Source organism: Corythoichthys intestinalis, chromosome 21, assembly GCF_030265065.1.
Source record: "Corythoichthys intestinalis isolate RoL2023-P3 chromosome 21, ASM3026506v1, whole genome shotgun sequence".
Lineage (NCBI taxonomy): Eukaryota > Metazoa > Chordata > Actinopteri > Syngnathiformes > Syngnathidae > Corythoichthys > Corythoichthys intestinalis.
Window position 1 is genome coordinate 30,303,221 of NC_080415.1, and position 20,200 is coordinate 30,323,420.

General features: G+C 40.7%; 1 protein-coding gene across 1 annotated transcript; it reads right to left on the minus strand.

The window, feature by feature from the left end:
• Nucleotides 1-2,969: 2,969 nt before the first annotated feature.
• ghdc (GH3 domain containing) lies at nucleotides 2,970-18,643 on the minus strand. The gene is made up of 11 exons (XM_057826948.1): nucleotides 18,427-18,643; nucleotides 18,042-18,338; nucleotides 15,501-15,697; nucleotides 15,241-15,435; nucleotides 13,241-13,360; nucleotides 12,884-13,181; nucleotides 8,808-9,000; nucleotides 8,671-8,742; nucleotides 8,462-8,595; nucleotides 5,492-5,580; nucleotides 2,970-5,424 (listed from the first exon to the last, which is right to left on the minus strand). Exons 1-11 carry the CDS (start codon nucleotides 18,503-18,505, stop codon nucleotides 5,203-5,205), a joined length of 1,896 nt encoding a protein of 631 aa, XP_057682931.1. The 5' UTR covers nucleotides 18,506-18,643; the 3' UTR covers nucleotides 2,970-5,202.
• Nucleotides 18,644-20,200: the final 1,557 nt, after the last annotated feature.

The following is a 20,200-nucleotide window of genomic DNA, read 5'->3' on the forward strand; positions in this document are numbered from 1 at the left end:
CGTTAGCTGGGGGGGAAATGTGAGGCGAGACAATGTCAAAGAGAAATTGGGACAATGCTGCTAAAAATATTAGCCCACTTGCCAAGTGGGAGACCTGCAAGCTGTGCAAAAGGCCATAAAAGACCTACCAAAGCAAAAAAAGTATAGTACAGTATATGATGATGATGGAAAATTGTTGCAAAATCAGGATGTATATAGTCCTCCTACTGATCCTACTGTGACTAATTTGTAGTTTGTCGCTTCAGTGAAAACAATAAATAATCACTGAAATGTAATCTATTCACATTAGAGCGATAACTCAAGGAAAGAAGCAATAGCTCCCTCTAGAGGTATTTTATGTCATAAGAATATAATTCTGGGTGAGCTACAATTTTCTATTTGGATTTTAAAGTGATAAAACAATCTTGGTTATTGCGTTTGATACAACATGTCAAAATCTGGTCAACCTGGCTGTGCAACATTTTTCTTATTTATTACTGTTTTATTCTATTTTTTTTTTCTGAGGGAGTCTGGATTTACTTAAACAGGGTAGAAATAAGTCAATAATTTTCCAGAATACCTGTGACAAATAATGATACATTGAATTTTAGTCACTTTTTAATTAACCTAATTGGGGGAAAAAATATTTGTATATTTCTACAGAACTGGATTAATTAAAAAAAAAAAAACAACAGCAAGGAGAACAGTAAAAACTTAAATATACATTCAAAATAATTTTTAAAATGATTCAGTTAATTATATTTATTAAATTATATTAAATTTCCCCTTATATTATCTTCTATTTTTTTTATTTAACGATGAATTCATAATCAAATGAATCTAAAATATTCCACTTAATTATTCAATTCAAAAGGAGTAAAAACATATTCATGTTTGTTCATAAATATAACTTGTATTTGTTTTCAATCATACCTCTGAATACAAACATTAATCTATTAAATGGCTTCATAAAAACACCAGAAATGGGGAAAAAAAAGACATTTCCAGGAATCCAACCATTGATTTTCAACACCACTTATCAGGGCCACGGGGTGCTGGAACTCAGCTGATGATAGGCTGACTACACCCTGAACTGGTCATCAGTTAGTCACATGGCACGTATAGAGACAGAAAACCATTTGCACTCCAATTTACAGTATCACTTAGTGCAGGGGTGTCCAAACTTTTTGCAAATGGGGCCAGATTTGGTGTGGTAAAAATGTGGGGGGCCGACCTCGGCTAATGTCCTTTACGTAGAACAATATATCTAAGCAAATTTTAGCAAGCCACTCTGTGTGTCACATTTGCTTTATTTATTTTTTAATAATTTCAACAATCTTGCAACTAGCCTTTGTGGTGTTCTCTTTCGACTCTCAGGCTCTTGCGAAATACTGCTGCTGTGAAATTAAAACTAGCTTCAAGTTGCTTAAATTTCCCTGTAATCTTGTCGTACATGTCAGCGTGTCTTGTTTGGTAATATCGCCTCACATTGAACTCTTTAAAAACAGCAACTGTCACTTTGCAAATGAGGCAGACACAGTTGTTGCGTATTTCAGCGAAGAAATAGTCCAATTTCCACCTATCCTTGAAGTCAATGCAGTCAACTTTTTTGTTGTTGTTGATTATCGCCATTTTAGAAAATTGGAAGGGTCACATGAGGTAATGTTGCTTAGAGTGCTGCTGCCTTTTAGTGGGTAAATGAGGAGCAGCATTTAGTATGTAAGCTACTTCATATGCTGGTAGCAGTGCTGCTGACCAATTAATTAAGTCTGTGTGCTGGCCAGACATTACTGAATTTATGACAGAGGCTGGGGGCTGAAATTTGACCATGGGCCGCATTTGGCCCCCGGGCTGGACTTTGGACATGTCTGACTTAGTGGGAACAGAGGTGTGTAGAAAACTTTTACTCAAGTAAAAGTAGCGTTACTTCAAAATAATATTACTCAAGTAAAAGTAGTCATCCAAAATATTACTCAAGTACAAGTAAAAAACTATTCGTTGAAAATAATACTCAAGTAACTAGAAACAGCAATTTCTGGAGAAATTACTATGGGGCTTTGCTGTGTGGAGATACAGATGTTAGCCCTGCCCAGGTTGATTTGGGGACATTTGGGGGTCACGTACTGTTGATATCTGGCCACTTCCTGTTGATTTGGGGGACACGTACTGTTGATATCTGGTCATTTGGGGACATTTGGGGGACATGTCCTGGTCATAACAGGACATTTGGTGGCATTTGGGGGACATGTCCTGGTCATATCAGGTCATTACGGGGACATGTCCGGGTCATATCAGGTCATTTGGGGACATTTGAGGGACATGTCCTGGTCATATCAGGTCACTTGGGGACATTTGGGGGACATGTCTGTAATGAGTAACATTGTGAGTAACTGCATTTTTTTTTTTTTTTTTTTTTTCAATAATGTTATATTTTTTTTCAGCACAACTTCATCTATATGAACTGTTACTATTATACGGTTATAGTACAGTATATAGCCCAGTGGTTGTCATATTAGGTCATTTGGGGGACATGTCCTGGTCATATCAGGTCATATGGGGACATGTCCTGGTTATGACCAGGGGACATTTGGGGGATATGTCCTGGTCATATCAGGTCATTTGGGGACATGTCCTGGTTATGACCAGGGGACATTTGGGGGATATGTCCTGGTTATGACTAAGGGACATTTGGGGGATATGTCCTGGTCATATCAGGTCATTTGGGGACATTTGGGGGACATGTCCTGGTCATATTAGGACATTTGGGGACATGTCCTGGTCATATCAGGTCATTTGGGGAAATTTTGGGGATATTTCCTGGTCATATCAGGTCATTTGGGGACATTTTGGGGACATGTCTGTAATGAGTAACATTGTGAGTAACTGCATTTTTTTTTTTTTTTCAATAATGTTATATTTTTTTTCAGCACAACTTCATCTATATGAACTGTTACTATTATACGGTTATAGTACAGTATATAGCCCAGTGGTTGTCAACTTTTTTGCACCACGGACCGGTTTAAGATGGGCCTTTTCTTCACGGGCCGGCAATGTGTGGCAGAAAATGTAACTAAATATAAAATAACACGAGAGGGCTAAAAACGAACATTAAAAGCGTTAAACGCTTGCCTTGTTTGCTAGCTTTTAGCCACATATTATGCAGAATGAACTTGGTTATAGGCTCGTCTTCTGGCTGAGCAGGTGGCCTTTTCCCCGTAAAAGAGCTGTGGAAAGACGTCGCCGTTCGCAGCACACAACCAAGGGCAGCTACCGTTACTGTTTACATTGACACTGGGTTGCTATATATATGCAAACACACCAGTAATGGCGGCCAACACCTCGAGGGCGATGAACGCAAATCCCTACTCGGACTAGTCAAGGGGCACAGGCCAGGTTGTGGTCGATAACAAACTATTTATCATTTCTCTGCGGCCTGGTAGCAAATGCGCCAGGGACTGGTAACGCTCCACGGCCCGATGGTTCGGAATACCTGCTGACTTGCTGAGCCTATTACATTACCGTATAATGCCAAAAAGATGACACAGACATCATCAAATTTAGACCAGAACACTATAGCCACGTTGACATGCTGACTTTTATTCATACCGATTCAAATAATTCCGAATGGAAATTTCAGATCAGCTGTTTACATGTCACTTCATCTATTCCGATCCAGCGTTTACATGTGTCTGCCTTTATTCCAAAAGGAATATTTGACAACTGCCGTCTGACATGCGCAGATTAATCAAAACAAAGCGTCACGTTGCAAAACATGGAGATCGATCGTCAGATCAGCTGCTGTTTTAACTTTTCGAGTGGAAACAAAACTTCAGAATGACACGCCGTTCATTTAAAAAGTTGTGTGGGCTGGTGGAGGGATTCATGGATATAAACTTTCCGCCGGACTCCAATTAGGTGCACTGTGCGTGTGCTTGGAAGCCATGTTGCAAGTGACGTTAATTATGTCACCACGTCAGTACGGAGCATGTGCAGAAAGAACGCAACCAGACACCATTCCGCTTCCCTGTTTACATGATATAATTTTACTTCTAATCGGTTCGGGAAAAGGAATATTCCACCCCTGTGAAACGGAATGAAATTCCATTCGGTTTGGGCCTGTTCATTCCGAATGAGGTGTTTATATGGAACACATTAATTCGGTTTGAACATTCTAAACCGATTGCAATTGGAATATTTGGCTCCATGTAAACGTGGCTTATGACCCATTACCTGTCCAAAGAGCATGAATGCCATCTAGTGGAGAAAAAAACATTGTTACCTCTGAATGGTACACATCTTATTGGTGAAACTGGTAGCGCCACTGTTGGCTTCTCTGGCAAAAATAAAAATAAGCAGAGGTGGGTAGAGGAGCCAAAAATGTTTACTCAAGTAAAAGTAGCATTACTTCAAAATATTACTCAAGTAAAAGCAGTCATCCATAAAATGTACTCAAGTACAAGTAAAAAAGTATCCAGTGAAAATAATACTCACGTAATGAGTAACATTGTGAGTAACTGTTTATTTTTGTTTGCTTTTTTTTTTTTTTTTTTTTAAACGATGGTATTCTTTTCTCTCACCATAAACTTACCCATTTGAACTGTTGTTATAATGATACTGTACAATAACCCTTTACATAACCACTTTAAGCCAAAGACAAAAAAAAAATAAAAAATAAAAAAAATACATTGAATTCCGGCGAGCGACAAAAAAGACAGAAATGAAGCATTATTTGTCCAAAGAGCATGAGTGCCCTCTAGTGGAGAAAATGGTTCCTAGTTTGAATAGTTCCTTCATAGTTACCAATATGAAATTAAAAGGATCATATCTCCGGTTTTCCATGGTCAATCGGTGCCAAAGCTTGTGTCAGTGTAATGGAGTCAGGTGATTACTATTGCGGCTTCTCATTGGTGGAATCGGTAGAGCTACTTTTGGCATCGCTGGAAAAAAAAATCTAATATGGAGGCTAAAGAGGAAAAAATGTAACGGCTCTTGCGTAGCCTAAAGTAGCAGAGTAAGAGTAGCGTTTTTTCTTCACAAATCTACTCAAGTAAAAAGTATAGCTTAGAAAACTTTTTTAATTTAAGAAAACACGTTACAACCCACCTCTGAGTGGGACCCCCACACAGTAAATGTCCAGATATCCCTTAGGAAAAAAAATATCTGTTTTCTCACTGAGTCTTTTCTTCTTACTCTTACAGTTCTTGATCTTCCCCGCAATGCACTTCAGGATACGGTTTTGCCCAAGAGGAATTGGGCGTCCTCCTTCCGCCGCAGGACGCGCTGCATTTTGAATGTGTTGGCCGATGTTAGCGATGAGCTCATCATGCGTTCGCGTAGTTCGGCAAAGGCGCCGGGCGCCACCAGCTGCACCCTCGTGGGACCGATGCTGCCTTTGATGCGAAACGAGCGGTACACGGCCGACGCCTGCTGCAGGCACTCGTCCAGCTGAGGACCAGGTGGACCGCACGTTTAGATTCAAAATTAAACTTGGTCTACTCAAAAGGGTGATCACCTTGTAGCGTTGCTCCTCGCTGAGATTCCTCACACCTTTCAGCTCCAAAAAGACCTGATAGTGAGGATCGCAGCCACCTATGGAATCCCCTGCAGGAAAAATAAACAAAAAAATTTTTCATTTGAGGCTTTACAAGAATCATTAATGTGCTTCAATAAATAAATAAATATTTGTATAAGGTTGTACACGCATAAGAAAACAAGTCCTATTTTGATTACAAGGTCACAATTCAAAAATAATCTTGATGAAAATAAAATTGTAAGAACAAGTTTAAAATATTACCATAACAATTTCACGATTAATAAAATATTACAAGAATGAAAAAAAATTAAGTAGTGCTGTTCCACGATAACATTTCCAATAAAAAAGGAAAAATAAAAGGATTACTGTGTGAAAAAAAACAGCTAAACTATTACCAAAATTGACAACAATATATAAATTACCTTAATTTTGCACTTTAAGGCGCACCTATCAAATTTGACATAAAAACGACATTTAGGGTGAATCCCATTTCACCCCTTGGCCCTACCCCTTACCCTCCGTTTTGCGCGTTCACGTGTAGGGGTAGGGCTGTCCCAATTCACGCTAATGTGCAGGGGTAGGGGTAAGGGGGAGGGCTTTCCACCCCTCCAAACGGAGGGCCATGACTACCCTCACTCCAAACGGAGGGTTACGCGAAATTTCCCAGGGTGCAAAGCGATTACCCCGAGAATCATTTCCAAAATGGCGGAGCCAAGGAAAGAAGTACACAAATGTAAGTAGCTCTGTTTATCCCTAATTTAACTATTTTAACAGTTTTAAGTTGTGATAACTGATGTAGGCGTGTCTGTTTGGTTCTGTCGCTTTTTGATGACGTCATAACTGGCGGAATGGACTTATGACGTACGTGAGTGTGAAGGGGTGTCCCAATTCGTAGGGCTAACGTTTCAAGCCCCTACCCCTTATTGCTCCGTTTGAAGGGCCAAGTGGTAGGGGTAAGGGGTAAGGGGGAGGGCCAAGGGATGAAATGGGATTCACCCTTATTCATAGTTAAACCACACTGGACTATAAGCCGCAGCTGTCCTCACTGTATCATGGGATATTCACACCGAAAAATATTAACCGGTAGCACTTTATTTGACAGCGCCATCATACGACTGTCATAAGACCAAATGAACCATCATGTAGCTTTGAACCAATTGGCTGCGAAACTTTATTACTTTAAGAAGCTTCAATTGACCATCACTGCTCCCTTGAGGGAGACAGTCGACCTCTGCTGTCAACACTGTTGCCGTCCAACATGCCTCCTAGCATGCATTGCAGTGCTACAGATGTAAATAACAATCAAAGTTCATGTAATGTGCTAATTATTTCTTCAGATACTGTTCCAGTTATTTCATTAATTGCTAGTTATGGTATTAGAGTGATAACACTTTATTTGACAGTGGCGTCATAAGACTGCCATTAGACAATCAGAATTATGGCATGAGACCGTCATGAGCAGGGGTCCCCAAACTTTTTCCTGTGAGGGCAACCTAACTTTTCCCTTCTCTGATGAGGGGCAGGGTCAGTTTGTAACAGAAAAAGTGTGACGATTGCAGGAGTGCCTAAATGTAAAAATGTATTGTTTTTTCAAAAAGCCACAATCAAATAACCCTTTCTGGATTCTTCACGGAACAAAAGTAAATAAAATAAAATAAAAATATAATATAATATACAGTGCCCTCCATCATTATTGGCACCCCTGCTTAAGATGTGTTTTTTAGCTTCTAATAATTCTTTTTTTATTTAAATAATATGGGACCTTAACGGAGGTCCCAGTTGGGACCGTGTGCTTTGGTCAGATGAGACCAAGATTGAGCTTTTTGGCAACAAACACTCTAAGTGGGTCTGGCGTGCCACAAAAGATGCGCATGCTGAAAAGCACCTCATACCCACTGTGAAGTATGGGGGTGGGTCAGTGATGCTGTGGGGCTGTTTCGCTTCCAAAGGCCCTGGGAACCTTGTTAGGGTGCATGGCATCATGAATGCTTTGAAATACCAGGACATTTTAAATCAAAATCTGTTGCCCTCTGCCCGAAAGCTGAAGATGGGTCGTCACTGGGTCTTTCAGCAAGACAATGACCCTAAACATATGGCCAAAATCTACACAGAAATGGTCCACCAGACACAAAATCAAGCTTGTGAAACATTATAGGAGAAGATTTGCTGCTGTTTTGTTGGCAAAAGATGTGATGTGATGATGTGGTACTGTGTTGTTGGCAAAAGATGTGATGTGATGATGTGGTGTGATGATGTGATGTGATGATGTGGTGTGATGGTGTGGTGTGGGGTGGTGTGTGGTGTGTAACCAAATAACCCTCTCTGGGTTCTTCACAGAAAAAAGCCAGGAAATAAATAACACGATTGGGGAAAAAAAAAATTGTTCAGGGCCGGACCAAATGTGGCCCGCGGGCCGTAGTTTGGGGACCCCTGGTCATTTGCATTAATGAATGCTTATAATAGATGTCATTTAGCAGCAAATCATCTCACTTTTGAATGGATGTAAAAGATCCGAGCTGGACATAAATGGAGTTAATGACATAATTTGCCGGATGACACTTAATGACATCTGTCATAAGCATTCAGTAATGCCCATGATAGTGTCATGTTATAATTATGACGATCTTATGACACCGTCGTCAAAGTGTTACCTACTAACCAAATAAATCAACAAATAAGCAGCACTGGACTATAAGTCGCGGGATTCAAAAGAAAGGAAAAAGTAGCGGCGTATAGTCCGAAAATTACGGTACAAAAAAATAATTACATGTATACACGAAAAAAAAAGTTTTAGTCAGAAAAATAAACCAATTGACAAAAACACAATATTTATGAGGAATAACTGGAAAATGGCGCGTAAACACAATTAATCGCACTAAAAAACAGACAAAAAGAAAATTTTCATAGTAATTACAGAAAAGAGCCTGTTTTTATTTTATGTTTTGTTACCCATAATTCCACTCTCAGCACAACAGTAGTCTAGCAACTGAGCAGCGGGCCATTGAGAGACAGCTTTCTTCAACGCGTCCAGGAACAACGCTTCCGTCACTTTCTCGCCACGGACGTTCAGCATCTGACCACGCCTGTGAACACACCCCACTCATTTATCACGCTCAGTTTGTGGTTTGCCTGCCGACCTACGTAATCACTCATTTTACCTGTACTGAAACTCCACCACAGGACATCGATTATGGAACCCCGTCACTTTGACCACATCGCCAATACGATATCTTTAAAAATTGAAACTACAATGACATTTCTGCAAAATGAGGCGCTTCTCAATGTGAGAACCCACCTGTAGAGGCCGGCGGCATTGGTGACCACCAGTTCGTAGTTTTGTCCCTCCTTCACCTCCTCCATGAGAAACGTGCCCTCCTCAGTCTCCTCCTCCAATTGGTTTTCTGGCAGGAACTCGCAAAACATGGAGCGAGGACAAAGCAGGTATCGGCGCTGGGGCTCGTCGGGCCAGAGGTTTACCCCGATCAGACCTGCACGTGGCCCGCGCACCTTTTCAATCACACTTTCCTGTGTTTTCATTAGAGTTATCTGACATTATAATGTAGTCGATAATATCAGTCACGTGTTTTGGGAGACTAAACATAACAAGATGAATGCCAGTTTTCGTCTGACGAGACTAAAACGAGATGAAAATGCGAATAATTTCCATCACATGTTCACAATGTATGACATTTTATGTGTAGTTAGCTTGCATCGTAGCAGTTTCTGGTTGTGACACTCATGACGTGCTATGCCCGGCGTGTCGTCTCCATGAAGGCTTGTGGCTGAGTGATCATCACACACTAAATTTAACTCGTAGTGTTAGCATAGCATTCGCCTTAGCAATAGGCCAATGCTAATGGCGAGCGTCCTCTTAAACTGTCTGAAAACTTTTTTAACATGCAGTTCGTAGCGTCCATGTGGGTACAATTAATTAAAAATCAGGCACATGCCCGTCTGACAATGTTCGAAAATTCGAAATACCTTTGGAAACGTTTATTAATTTTTGGAGTAGTTTTTTAAAAACATTTTAGTAAACGTCGACTAAAACTAGACGAAATTAGTCTTGAGATTTTGTAAAAAAAAAAAAAAAAAAAAAAAAATGGACGAAGACAAACACATTTTGAGATAACTAATAAGTATTATTGTCCAAAAGACTAAGACGATAATTAAAAGGGCTGCCAAGGGCAACACTGTTTCTGCCTTTGCACAAGGGCTGGTCATAGCTTAGCACAGCAGTTATGCTGATTGACCATTAGATGTCTCCAAACTAAAGGCCGAGTTATACTTCCGCGTCAGACCTACGCCGTCAAGGAAGAATCGAGTTACGACCCTACGCCGTAGCCTGACGCGCACCTCTCAGTTTTTCTAACCTTCGCGTCGCGTAGACGCGTTGACGTAGCGAAAACGGACTGCGATTGGTCCGCTCAGACTGTTGTTTCCGGGCGAAAACACCGCCATTGTAGAATAGAATCAAACATTATTTTCTACACGCAAAAATGCACCAAACCAACGGGAGTATCATCGAAGAGCAAGTCTCGTCAAGAAATTATTATTGTGACTGCCAAATGGCAAGGTCGGCGATCGAAAAAATAAATAAATGGAAGAACCACCGAGACGTGGGTGGTCGGAATCGAGTGGCCACACGAAGCGGTGACACAGTCGGCCAAAAACTGCCAACTTTTTATCACTTTATGTCGTATTTTTGGTTGGTGCACTTCATCATTTACTGTGTACATATGTTTCAAGTATATGAAGAATAAAGCACAGATTTGGTGTCAAAAGAGTTGTTTTGATCTTTAATTTTCAATAACAGACAGTTCACACACACAATACATCATCACTGATTGAGAGTGCCTCGGTGCTTTTTAAGATAACCTTAAAATCAAGCCTCCCAACGCAGTTTGGGAAGTTCCCTAGACGCCAGAAATCTGCTATGGCTTCCCACTGGCTGGTTGTAGGACACGGCAAACAAATCAGGCTGGAGGGCTTTGCAGACCTTGAACGCAGTGCTCGACGCCAGTTTGAAGCTAGCCGCCACAGCTAGCTCTCTCCACCCGAGTCTAAAACTCTCTGTGCGGCATCAAAAGTCGGCCAGACCGCCTCGAAACCGTCTTCTGCGTCGCCTGCCCGTCAACATTTGTATGTTCAATATTTATTCAGTGTTGATGAGCAGAATATTTACTTTCAAGAGTTCCATCTTGCATTGTTTATTTTTTCTCCGACTAGCGGAAGTAGTCAACAATCATGCCCCAAAACCGTACAAACATAACGCCACATCCCTCTAGTGGCTTGGCGGTGAATTACAGAGCAACGCGTTCCCTCACCGCAGAACTATCGAATGTCGAATGACGCCGTAGTCGCTACGCCGTCACCGTAACGCGGGAGTATAACTCAGGCTTAAGATGCATGGGATTTGTTATATGAGCATTACAGTGACCCCTCATTTTTCGCGGTTAATGGGGACCGGAACCCGCCGCGATAAGTGAAAAATCGCGAAGTAGCACGCCCCCCACCCAATTTATTATTATTTTTGTGTGTGTTCAATGTGTTTATTCAGATTTAGCATTGGAAAGAGATACACATAAGACATTTTTCCCTTTTGTTTCCCAAAGTATAATAAAAAAAAAAAATTGTATGTGCATGTTTTAATACACGGCTTTTAAGCACTTAAAATGTAATAATTCTGATAAGTTTTCATTATGTTACTGTTGCACCGAATTATTTTTAAACAAGAATATGGTAGTAGAAAAATGCTTGGCTTTATTAAATACTTCATCGAGTGAGTCCACTCAAATCTCCAGCTGCCCACTTACACACAATGAGTTGCCACAGCAACTTTTTAACAAGATAAACGATGATTGACGCATGCGGCGCAGTTGAAGTTTGTGACTCTGGCAAGATCAGACACAAACAACTGTCAACATCGTTAACTTTAAAAAGCAACTCCAGTGCATGACCCGATGAACAAAGAGCAGGTAGAGGGAGGGAGGGACCGAGAGTGAGACTATGCAATCGGCTCAGGACGGCTCATCTGTATTTTTTTTTTCTTTAATTGAAAACAAATCTGCGATGGACTGAAGGCGCAAAGTTTGAAGCGTGAAGTAGCGAGGGAACACTTTATCATTATTAATGCATCCAGTGGGGCATCACAATACAACGGCGTACCGCAAGCAACACGTCACTTTTGCTCATTAATATTTATGACGTTAGCAATTGTTGCTAGGCGGGTCAACCTCCCGTTTGTCCCTAATAGTAAATGAATGGAAATAGTGTAGGAACGAGATGTTTACTGAGCTAAACCTACAGGTTCTGTCAAAAAATTATGTCCCTGGTGCCAAATTCATTGGTAAAGATGTGGAAAAGCAAACAAATGTTCAGTAAAAGAGATGGCTTGAGTGTTGAGGGCTGAAAAAGACAGGAAAAAAGAGCGGACCTGATCCAGAGTTAGCTTTTTTATCGACACCTTTCTCTTGTGTGCATTGCCTTACGCCACTGAAATTGACATTCTCCTGTTTTAACAATCTATCCTTTACCACCATATGCCTCGTCTTTCTTATATATTATATCCTCTAGTTGTCTTACGTATCTGACTTTTCTTGGGGGCAATTTACATTGCTATTTTTGTGGAGCGATCGTAAATGCTACTCAGTGACAGCCAACGCACAATTAAAGTCTTTTCATTAATAACAAATCTTAATTCTATAATTTATTTACACTTCTCCCTTACTAAAGTTTTTTTTTACAACAGAAAATGTAACAGTGGCAGTTAGATACATTTTATTTTTTTTCAGGTTATTCATTGTCAGACAGAAGCAGCATGGCAAAACGCCACGCTAAAAAATAAGTACAAATATCAAAATGGCTTACCTCTTCCTCCTATGTAAGACCATGGCCCTCAACAAAATGTTTACTGCATATGAGATGTGAATAGCTTCACCGTCTTTTGGACGTCCGCACAAGTTGATCCATTTTTCACATTTTTTCCTCTGAGTTTTTGGTTTCAGGAAACGTATGAAGAAAACATCCTTCATACGTCGTAATGTCTAGAGTCGTTTCTACAAGTTCCATAGCAGTTTATTTGATCGGCATGTTTTAAAAAAGATTACCGGAGAAAACAAGCAGAAATAACATGGATTGTATGCAAGGGCGTGTCTATAATGACCCACTACCGCGTTAAAACAGCGACGTCACGGTCTAAAAATAGCACCTGTGCGGTATGCTATTAGTTGTAATATGTTAAATCCACGACCGCATATATCGGTATTGGTTTGATATTAGTATCACATTTTGGAGTTGGACAATATCGGGATATCAGTTAAAAAGTAATTATCTGACAATTCTACATTTCATCTAAAGAAAACAGTGATTTACCTTCAGTGGCGGCATAAAATGGTGAGTAGAAAGGGATCCCGTTGCAGTAATTCTCCTTCAGCATCTCTCCGTATATCTGATTGGAGCCCGAGTCAACTGCCAGAATCAAGTTGAGGCGGGGCCACAGGCGCCCGGCAATCCCTCGAAAACTGTCCCTGAAGCAGGCCCGGACCTGGGATGCTCTCTCAGGGTCAGGCCGGCTCAAGGCCTCAAGTTCGGCTCTGATGTCGGGCTCTAGATTGAGCGCGGCGCTCACGGTTCCACGCTCCACATCCTCTATTAGTTCCTCCCAGCGCTCCTGAAAAGTTTAGTCAATTTTTCCAAAATGGAAACACTAGAACAAAGAAATTAGCGTACCTGTAAAGTGGTGAAGGCATAGAAGACGCTGGAGGCAAAGTTGGACTCAAGCGTCCCCACACTAGGATCCCTTAGTGCAAAGAGAAGATGCAGGTAGAGCACGTCCTTCTCATTCTTCACCTGCAGTATAACAAACATCATGTCACAAGCAGGTAAAAACCCGTAAAAACAATAAGAATCTTAACAGTAGACATGTGCCAGTATGAGATTTTGACAGTATGATAACTAAGCAAAAATACCACGGTTTCACAGTATCACCGTATTGCAATAATAGCTCTAAAATGTGTTATTTTGAGATGTATGGGTTAAAAAAACATTTTTTCCCCATGTAACAGGATTTTAAAAAACTTTTCACAACATATTTGCAAATTGTCAGATGTTTACAACGGCGGAAGACTTTACAAAAGTAGGCTAATGGTAAAGAGGAAACTAGTTAGCCGTCTTAGCATGCTAACTAGCCACTTTGCCTTGTTAATAAGCTTACGTCATAGTATTTCTTTTACCATCGCTAGACACACTAAACCAGCTTGAGTGAACTCTTGCAGCTGGTGGGAAACGTTCATGACAGCGTTTACTTACCGTACATTTTGTGTAAAGTGACAAATGATTAGAAGTGGGAATCTTTGGGCACCTAACGATTCGATTATGATTACGATTCAGAGACTCCTATTCGATAATAAATCGATTATTGATGCCCCCCACCCCCCATTAAATTTTTTTTTTTTTTTTTTTTTTTTTTTAATGTTTTGTATATTTGTTCCAAAATTGTTCAAAAATCCTCTCAGGCTAGATAAACCAAACTACTATTTTAGTATCAAGTTACCAGTTAAAAACAGTAAATAAAATACTCAAGTCCCTATTCTGTATCAGCAGCTTTAAACTACATTCAATTAATTTAATAAAACAAAAACATAGCAACCTTTGCTATGTTTGGAGGTCATTTACTGTTGTGAATCAACTGTTAAAGGTGTAAAAATTGCGCCCGTTATTCCATAATTTCCCTCATGTCTACTTTCGACATGTGAAAGTTTTAAAACTGTTTCATCATTTAAAGATAGATTCAAGTCAAGATTTTGCCGATTTAGGGGTATTTTAGATAAAAAGTAATTAGGTTCGTTACAACAGAGCCTTCTAGAGAAGTCTACTGCTTTAAGACGGCGCCTGTTTACTAGCGCGGGAAAGTCCGTCATTTCACATCTAGTCTAGATATATGTGATATCTACCATAGCCGTATGTTGCCGTATGTTTGTAGCAACTAACAACTGGGCGCTGTTTGTAGCGCTTGACGGCCGCAGTCAAATATTATTGTTTTTTTTTTTTACCTAGCGGCATTAGCTGCACATGATATTTACTCTCGGTCCATTCCTCATTGCGTCCCGAAGACCACGCTGACTGCGTTTTATTTCCGCTTTGCCTAGTATAATTCAATAATCGGAATTTGGATGTTTGTGAATCATTCTCGAATCTTCCACGGCCGAATCGCGAACAATCTAAGAATCGGAAATTTTGCACGCCTCTACAGATAATGGTCACGTAAATGTGAAATCATGTTGGAGGTGTTGCCTGCACGTCGGCTGACCTTCCTACTCTAAGCTGCGACCGTCTGTCTCTTTTTGGTAGCCGAAGTACTCCCATACTAGCGACTTTTGTCTATTTTTGCTAGGGGAAAAAGCTCAGGTGTAGTGTCACTGACAGACACAGGACAGAGCAACAACTGGAAGGGGATGGGTGTGCACTTTCGCTCCAAGCCACGGATTTCTCGCTACATTGTTGGGACATAAAAAATAGCTAATACCGTAACTACTGTATGATGGAAAATTTTAGAGGTTTTGAAACCATGACGTTTTCATACCACAGTAAACCTTGAAACCGGTAACCGGCACATGCCTTGTTAACAGTGACGCATTGACAGTAGATCGACCATGAAAATTCTCACAGGCATATATTCTTTATCTTCTGCGTGTATGCCAAAATGTATACCGAAATCAATTCATACAGACCTTGAAGGCAGCCGCTGGTGTCGTGTAAAGGTGTAGCATGTGTCGAGAAGAGGCCGGCGTGGACGAATTAGGCCCGATCGGAATGCCGGCCTGGGACTGGCGGAACGTCGGCGTGTAGAAGAACTTGGTGGTGCGTTGCAGGCTGTCTGTGGCCGGGAACGCTCGCTGCATGGCGTCCAGACACACCGCCACACCCTGGTGGACAAAACCAATGACTTTTATTTTTGCTGATACATAAACCTTTTTTATCACACCGCTACCTGAAGGAAGAAGTCACTGTTGGTGTCTTTGGTGCTTAGCAGCATGGCGCTAGGTCCAGACGTCCCGGAAGTCATGGCTAGGACGAGGGGTTTCTCAGCCGTGAGCACGCCGTCCTCTCCCGATGCCACGCGACTGACCAGTTCACGATAATGCTGGTACGTGGTAATGGGATGGCGTGCGCGAAAGGTGTCACTGTCTGAAATATTACGTTTTGTAGGAGTTTGCCTTTAACTCATTCGCTGCCACTGACGGCAATAGATGTCCAGTCAGTTTGGACTGGGAGGTCTGGCAGCGATTTGCTGACATCTATCACCATCAGTGTTGTCAGTAACGTGTTAGTTAGTAACGTGTTACTGTAATCTGATTACTGTCTTTCAGTAACGTGTAGGGTTGTTCCGATCATGTTTTTTTGCTCCCGATCCGATCGTTTTAGTTTGAGTATCTGCCGATCCCGATATTTCCCGATTCGATTGCTTTTTTTTTTGCTCCCGATTCAATCCAATCATTCCCGATAATTTTTCTCAATCATATACATTTTGGCAATGCATTAAGAAAAAAATGAATAAAACTCGGACGAATATATACATTTAACATACAGTACATAAGTACTGTATTTGTTTATTATGACATTAAATCCTCAAGATTGCATTTACATTATTAACATTCTTTCTGTGAGAGGGATCCACGGATAGAAAGACTTGTAATTCTTAAAGGATAAATGTGACTTTGTATATTGTGACTAAATATTGCCATCTAGTGTATTTGTTGAGCTTTCAGTAAATTATACGGTAGCCATTTAACTGTTCTGCCCAAATGCATGATGGGAAGTGCAACCATGACTGTGCGTAGTGACACCATTTGATATATCTTCTCTGCGTTGAAAAATAACACATTGCTTCCCACGATATTTATAATTGTTGAGAGGGGGATTTTAAGGCTTTAGCCAATTAAATAAAGGCTCCAAAGACTGCCAAAATTCACTCTACTCATTTTACACTGCCTTTTAGCTCTATATATAGGTAAAATGGCGCCTTAATAGATTGAATGCGACAATGCGTGAGTGGGTCGTGCAGCGTATGCGTTAATTGCATTAGATATTTTAACGTGATTAATTTTTCAAAAATTAATTACCGCCGTTAACGCGATAAATTTGACAGTCCTACTTTAAGCCAAAACTAAAGACTCTGGATGAGTGTAAGACATTGTCTGTAACGTGAAATACAATTAGAAAACGATTTAATTAAAAAATATATATATATTAAAAAAAGGCATGCCCGATATTTTTTTGCCGATTCCGATACTTTGAAAATGACGTGATCGGACCCGATCGATCGGCATCTTTAGTAACGTGTAATCTGACGCGTTCATTTTTCTACACCAGTAATCTGATTAAGGTTAGTTTCCTTAGTGTCTCTGCGTTACTATTTTTTTCATTGCCTCATAATGTATGTATGTAGAATGAAGAATATTGTAGTCATGTACGAAGAGCATTTTGAATAGAAAATGCTAAAATAAAAGTTTCCCGGTACGTGTTTCCATGACAACCTCTCAGCTATTTCCTGTTTTGGTCTCGCGTCACATGTGTGGGACTGAGAAAGGCGTGGGCCAGGCGGGTGGACATTCGAGCCGAGTGTTGAGACGTTGCGAGGGAATGTTGTTCTGTGTATATCCATGAATGAAGGTGAGTATTTTTCCTTCATTCTGGAGGGTATCAGCAAAAGGTTGGACCCCTTACATGCGCGGCCGTTTCGTAGCTTTGCCGTAGCAATGACGGGCAGTCATCGCTCCAAGTTGGCAAGCTTTGTTTACATCATATGCGTGTTGCACATTTATGCTGTGAGGTGATTTGTTCGCTTCGCATCTGTGGGATGTGTTGTAAGTCCGACTGAGTGTAAAGTGATTAGTCCTTGACCGTGTGTGTGTTGAGAGGAGTACTTCCGGGTTGTGCACGCGCATCCGCGCCCGCCACCACCTTTGTGTTTATTGCACTGTACAATCCACTTGTGAGTTGTTGATTATTGTGCCGTCAGTTTGCATTGTTTTACATTGGCACTGATATGCTGTTAACCATAACCTGAAAATCAGAAGTTTTACATTAGGCTTAATCTTAGAGTTAGCAGAGTTTAATTGGTCGGTGGAGTTGATTTCAACAAATTCCAAGCAGTTTGTCAGATATTTGTTAGTTTCAGGGCTCCAGAGTGGCTAAGCTAGCGTGAAATTCTGATATTCCCCTTTAAAATCAATCATCGGAAAGTCAATTACATGTGAGGACATTTTTCTGTTGTCATTCTTATGTTGAGGCGGCAAAGGGAGAAAAATGGGTAAAAAGTAACTGATAGATTACTTTTAAAGTAACTTAGTTACTTTGATAATGAAGTAATCAGTAAATTAACTAGATTACTTTTTTGAGGGATAATCAGTAATCAAATTACTTTATCAAGTAATCTGTGACAACACTGATCACCATCAATGACAGCAAATAGGTTAATCAACAATGGGGATTTGAGATAATTCAAAGCAGTAGTCAAGTTTCCACTCACCTTTAATTGAACCGAAGTCAAACCGTTTCCCATAGAGTGTGTTTTCGTTCTTCCGGAGGCGGCTAAGCAGGGTCTCCTCCTGGACCGTCCTCACGTCCAATGTGTCGGCTTCCAGCTTGGAACGCTGCCGCCTTCCCAGCCATCCCACCGCCTTCATGGCCAGGTACTGGCCGAGCAAACTTCCCAGGGCCCGGCCTTCGCCTCTCACCTTGGAGCGGACGTCCCTCCATAGCAGCGACGCACCCACCAACGAGCCCACGCCAACGGCTGCTGCCACAGCCGAGCTCGGAGGCATGGCTGCGGGGGACAGTTACACAAACCGGGGTGTCATTACGGAAGTAAAAAATGGCCTACAGATGGCGCTGTTGTCTGAGACGTCACCTACCGCCAGCTTGGAAGAGAACGGCGACGATAGCCGATGTAACCGCAAAAAACAAAAGCATAGCGGTTTGAAAAGACGACATAGTTTCGCTGAAATGCTTCTGTCGTCAAGACTACTAATAGTGTCAGATAAGATGAAATAATTTGACAAATAAGAAAATGTCGAGGTTTCCCAGGTCAGCCATGATGATTTGTGTCATGGTCACTTCCGTGTTTGGATACGTGTGGCATTCAGGGTTCGAACAAAAAAAAGGAAATTACCAAGTTGAAAAAAAAATTCTTATGTCGAATTCAATACATAGTACAACCACAAACAGAGCGATGGGTCCTTTATGCAAATTGTACATTACAACCTTAAATTTCGTAGCGCTACGTTCTGGTGCACACCGTGTTAATTAGGAAAGAAAATGAAAATGTGAACTTGAAAATGGATAAAATTAGAAAACTTAACGTGTGCTGTGACAAATCTCTTTCGTAGCTATGACAATTTGGAATTACAATTTTCAGATTATTTTATCTAATCACGTAGCGCTACGTTCAGGTGCACACCGTGGTAATTAGGAAATAATGAACTTGAAAACTGATAAAATTAGAAAAAATGAACATGTGCTGTGACAAATCCCTTTCGTAGCCATGACAATTTGGGATTACAATTTTCAGATTTTAAAAAAATTGCGTAGCGCTATGTTTAGGTGCACACCGTGGTAATAGCGTACCACACGAATGCTATTTTTAGACCGCGACGTCGCCATCGTAACACGGAAGTGGGAAATTATTGACACGGCCTCGCTGACAATCCATGTTATTTGTTTTTCTAATCTTTCAACATAAAAAAAAAAGAACCTGCCGATCAAACACTGCTGCTATGGAACTTGTAGAAACAACTCGAGACGTTACGACAAATGAAAGGATGTTTTCGTCATACGTTTCCCGAAACCAAAAAAAATGAAGAATGGATCACCTTGCACGGATGTCCAAAAGACCAGCTTAACGCCAGCAAGGTGAAGCTATTCACATTTCATATGCAGTAAACATTTTTGGGGGGCCATGGTACTACAGAGGACAAAGAGGTAAGCCATTTTGATATTTTTACTTATTTTTTAGCGTGGCGTTTTGCCGTGCTGCTTCTGTCTGACCTGAAAAAAATTCAAATGGTATCTGACTGCCACTGTTAACTTTGCTGTAGTAAAAACAACTTTAGTAAGGGGAAGTGTAAATAAATTATAGAATTAGGATTGTTATGTTAAAAAAAAAATAGCAATGTAAATTGCCACCAAGAACGGTCAGAGATGTAAGACAACCAGAGGATATAATATATAAGAAAGACAGGGCATATGGCGGTAAAGGATAGATTGTTGAAACAGGAGAATGTCATTGTCAGTGGTGTAAGGCAATGCAAACAAGAAAAAGGTGTCGATAAAAAAGCTAACTCTGGATCAGGTCGGTGTTCTCTTTTTCCCTTCTTTTTCAGCCCTCGACACTCAAGCTATCTTTTTAACTCAACATTTGTATGTTCTTCCACATCTTTACCAGTGAATTTGGCACCAGGGACATACTTTTCTGACAGAATTGGTAGATTTAGCTCAGTAAACATCTCGTTCGTACACTATTTCAATTTATTTACTGTTAGGGACAAACGGGAGGTTGTCCTTCCTAGCAACAATTGCTAACGTCATGAATATTAATGAGCAAAAGTGACGTGTTGCTTGCGGTATGCAATTAGGAAATAATGAATTTGAAAACTGATCCAATTAGAAAAAAATAATGTTTGCTGTGAT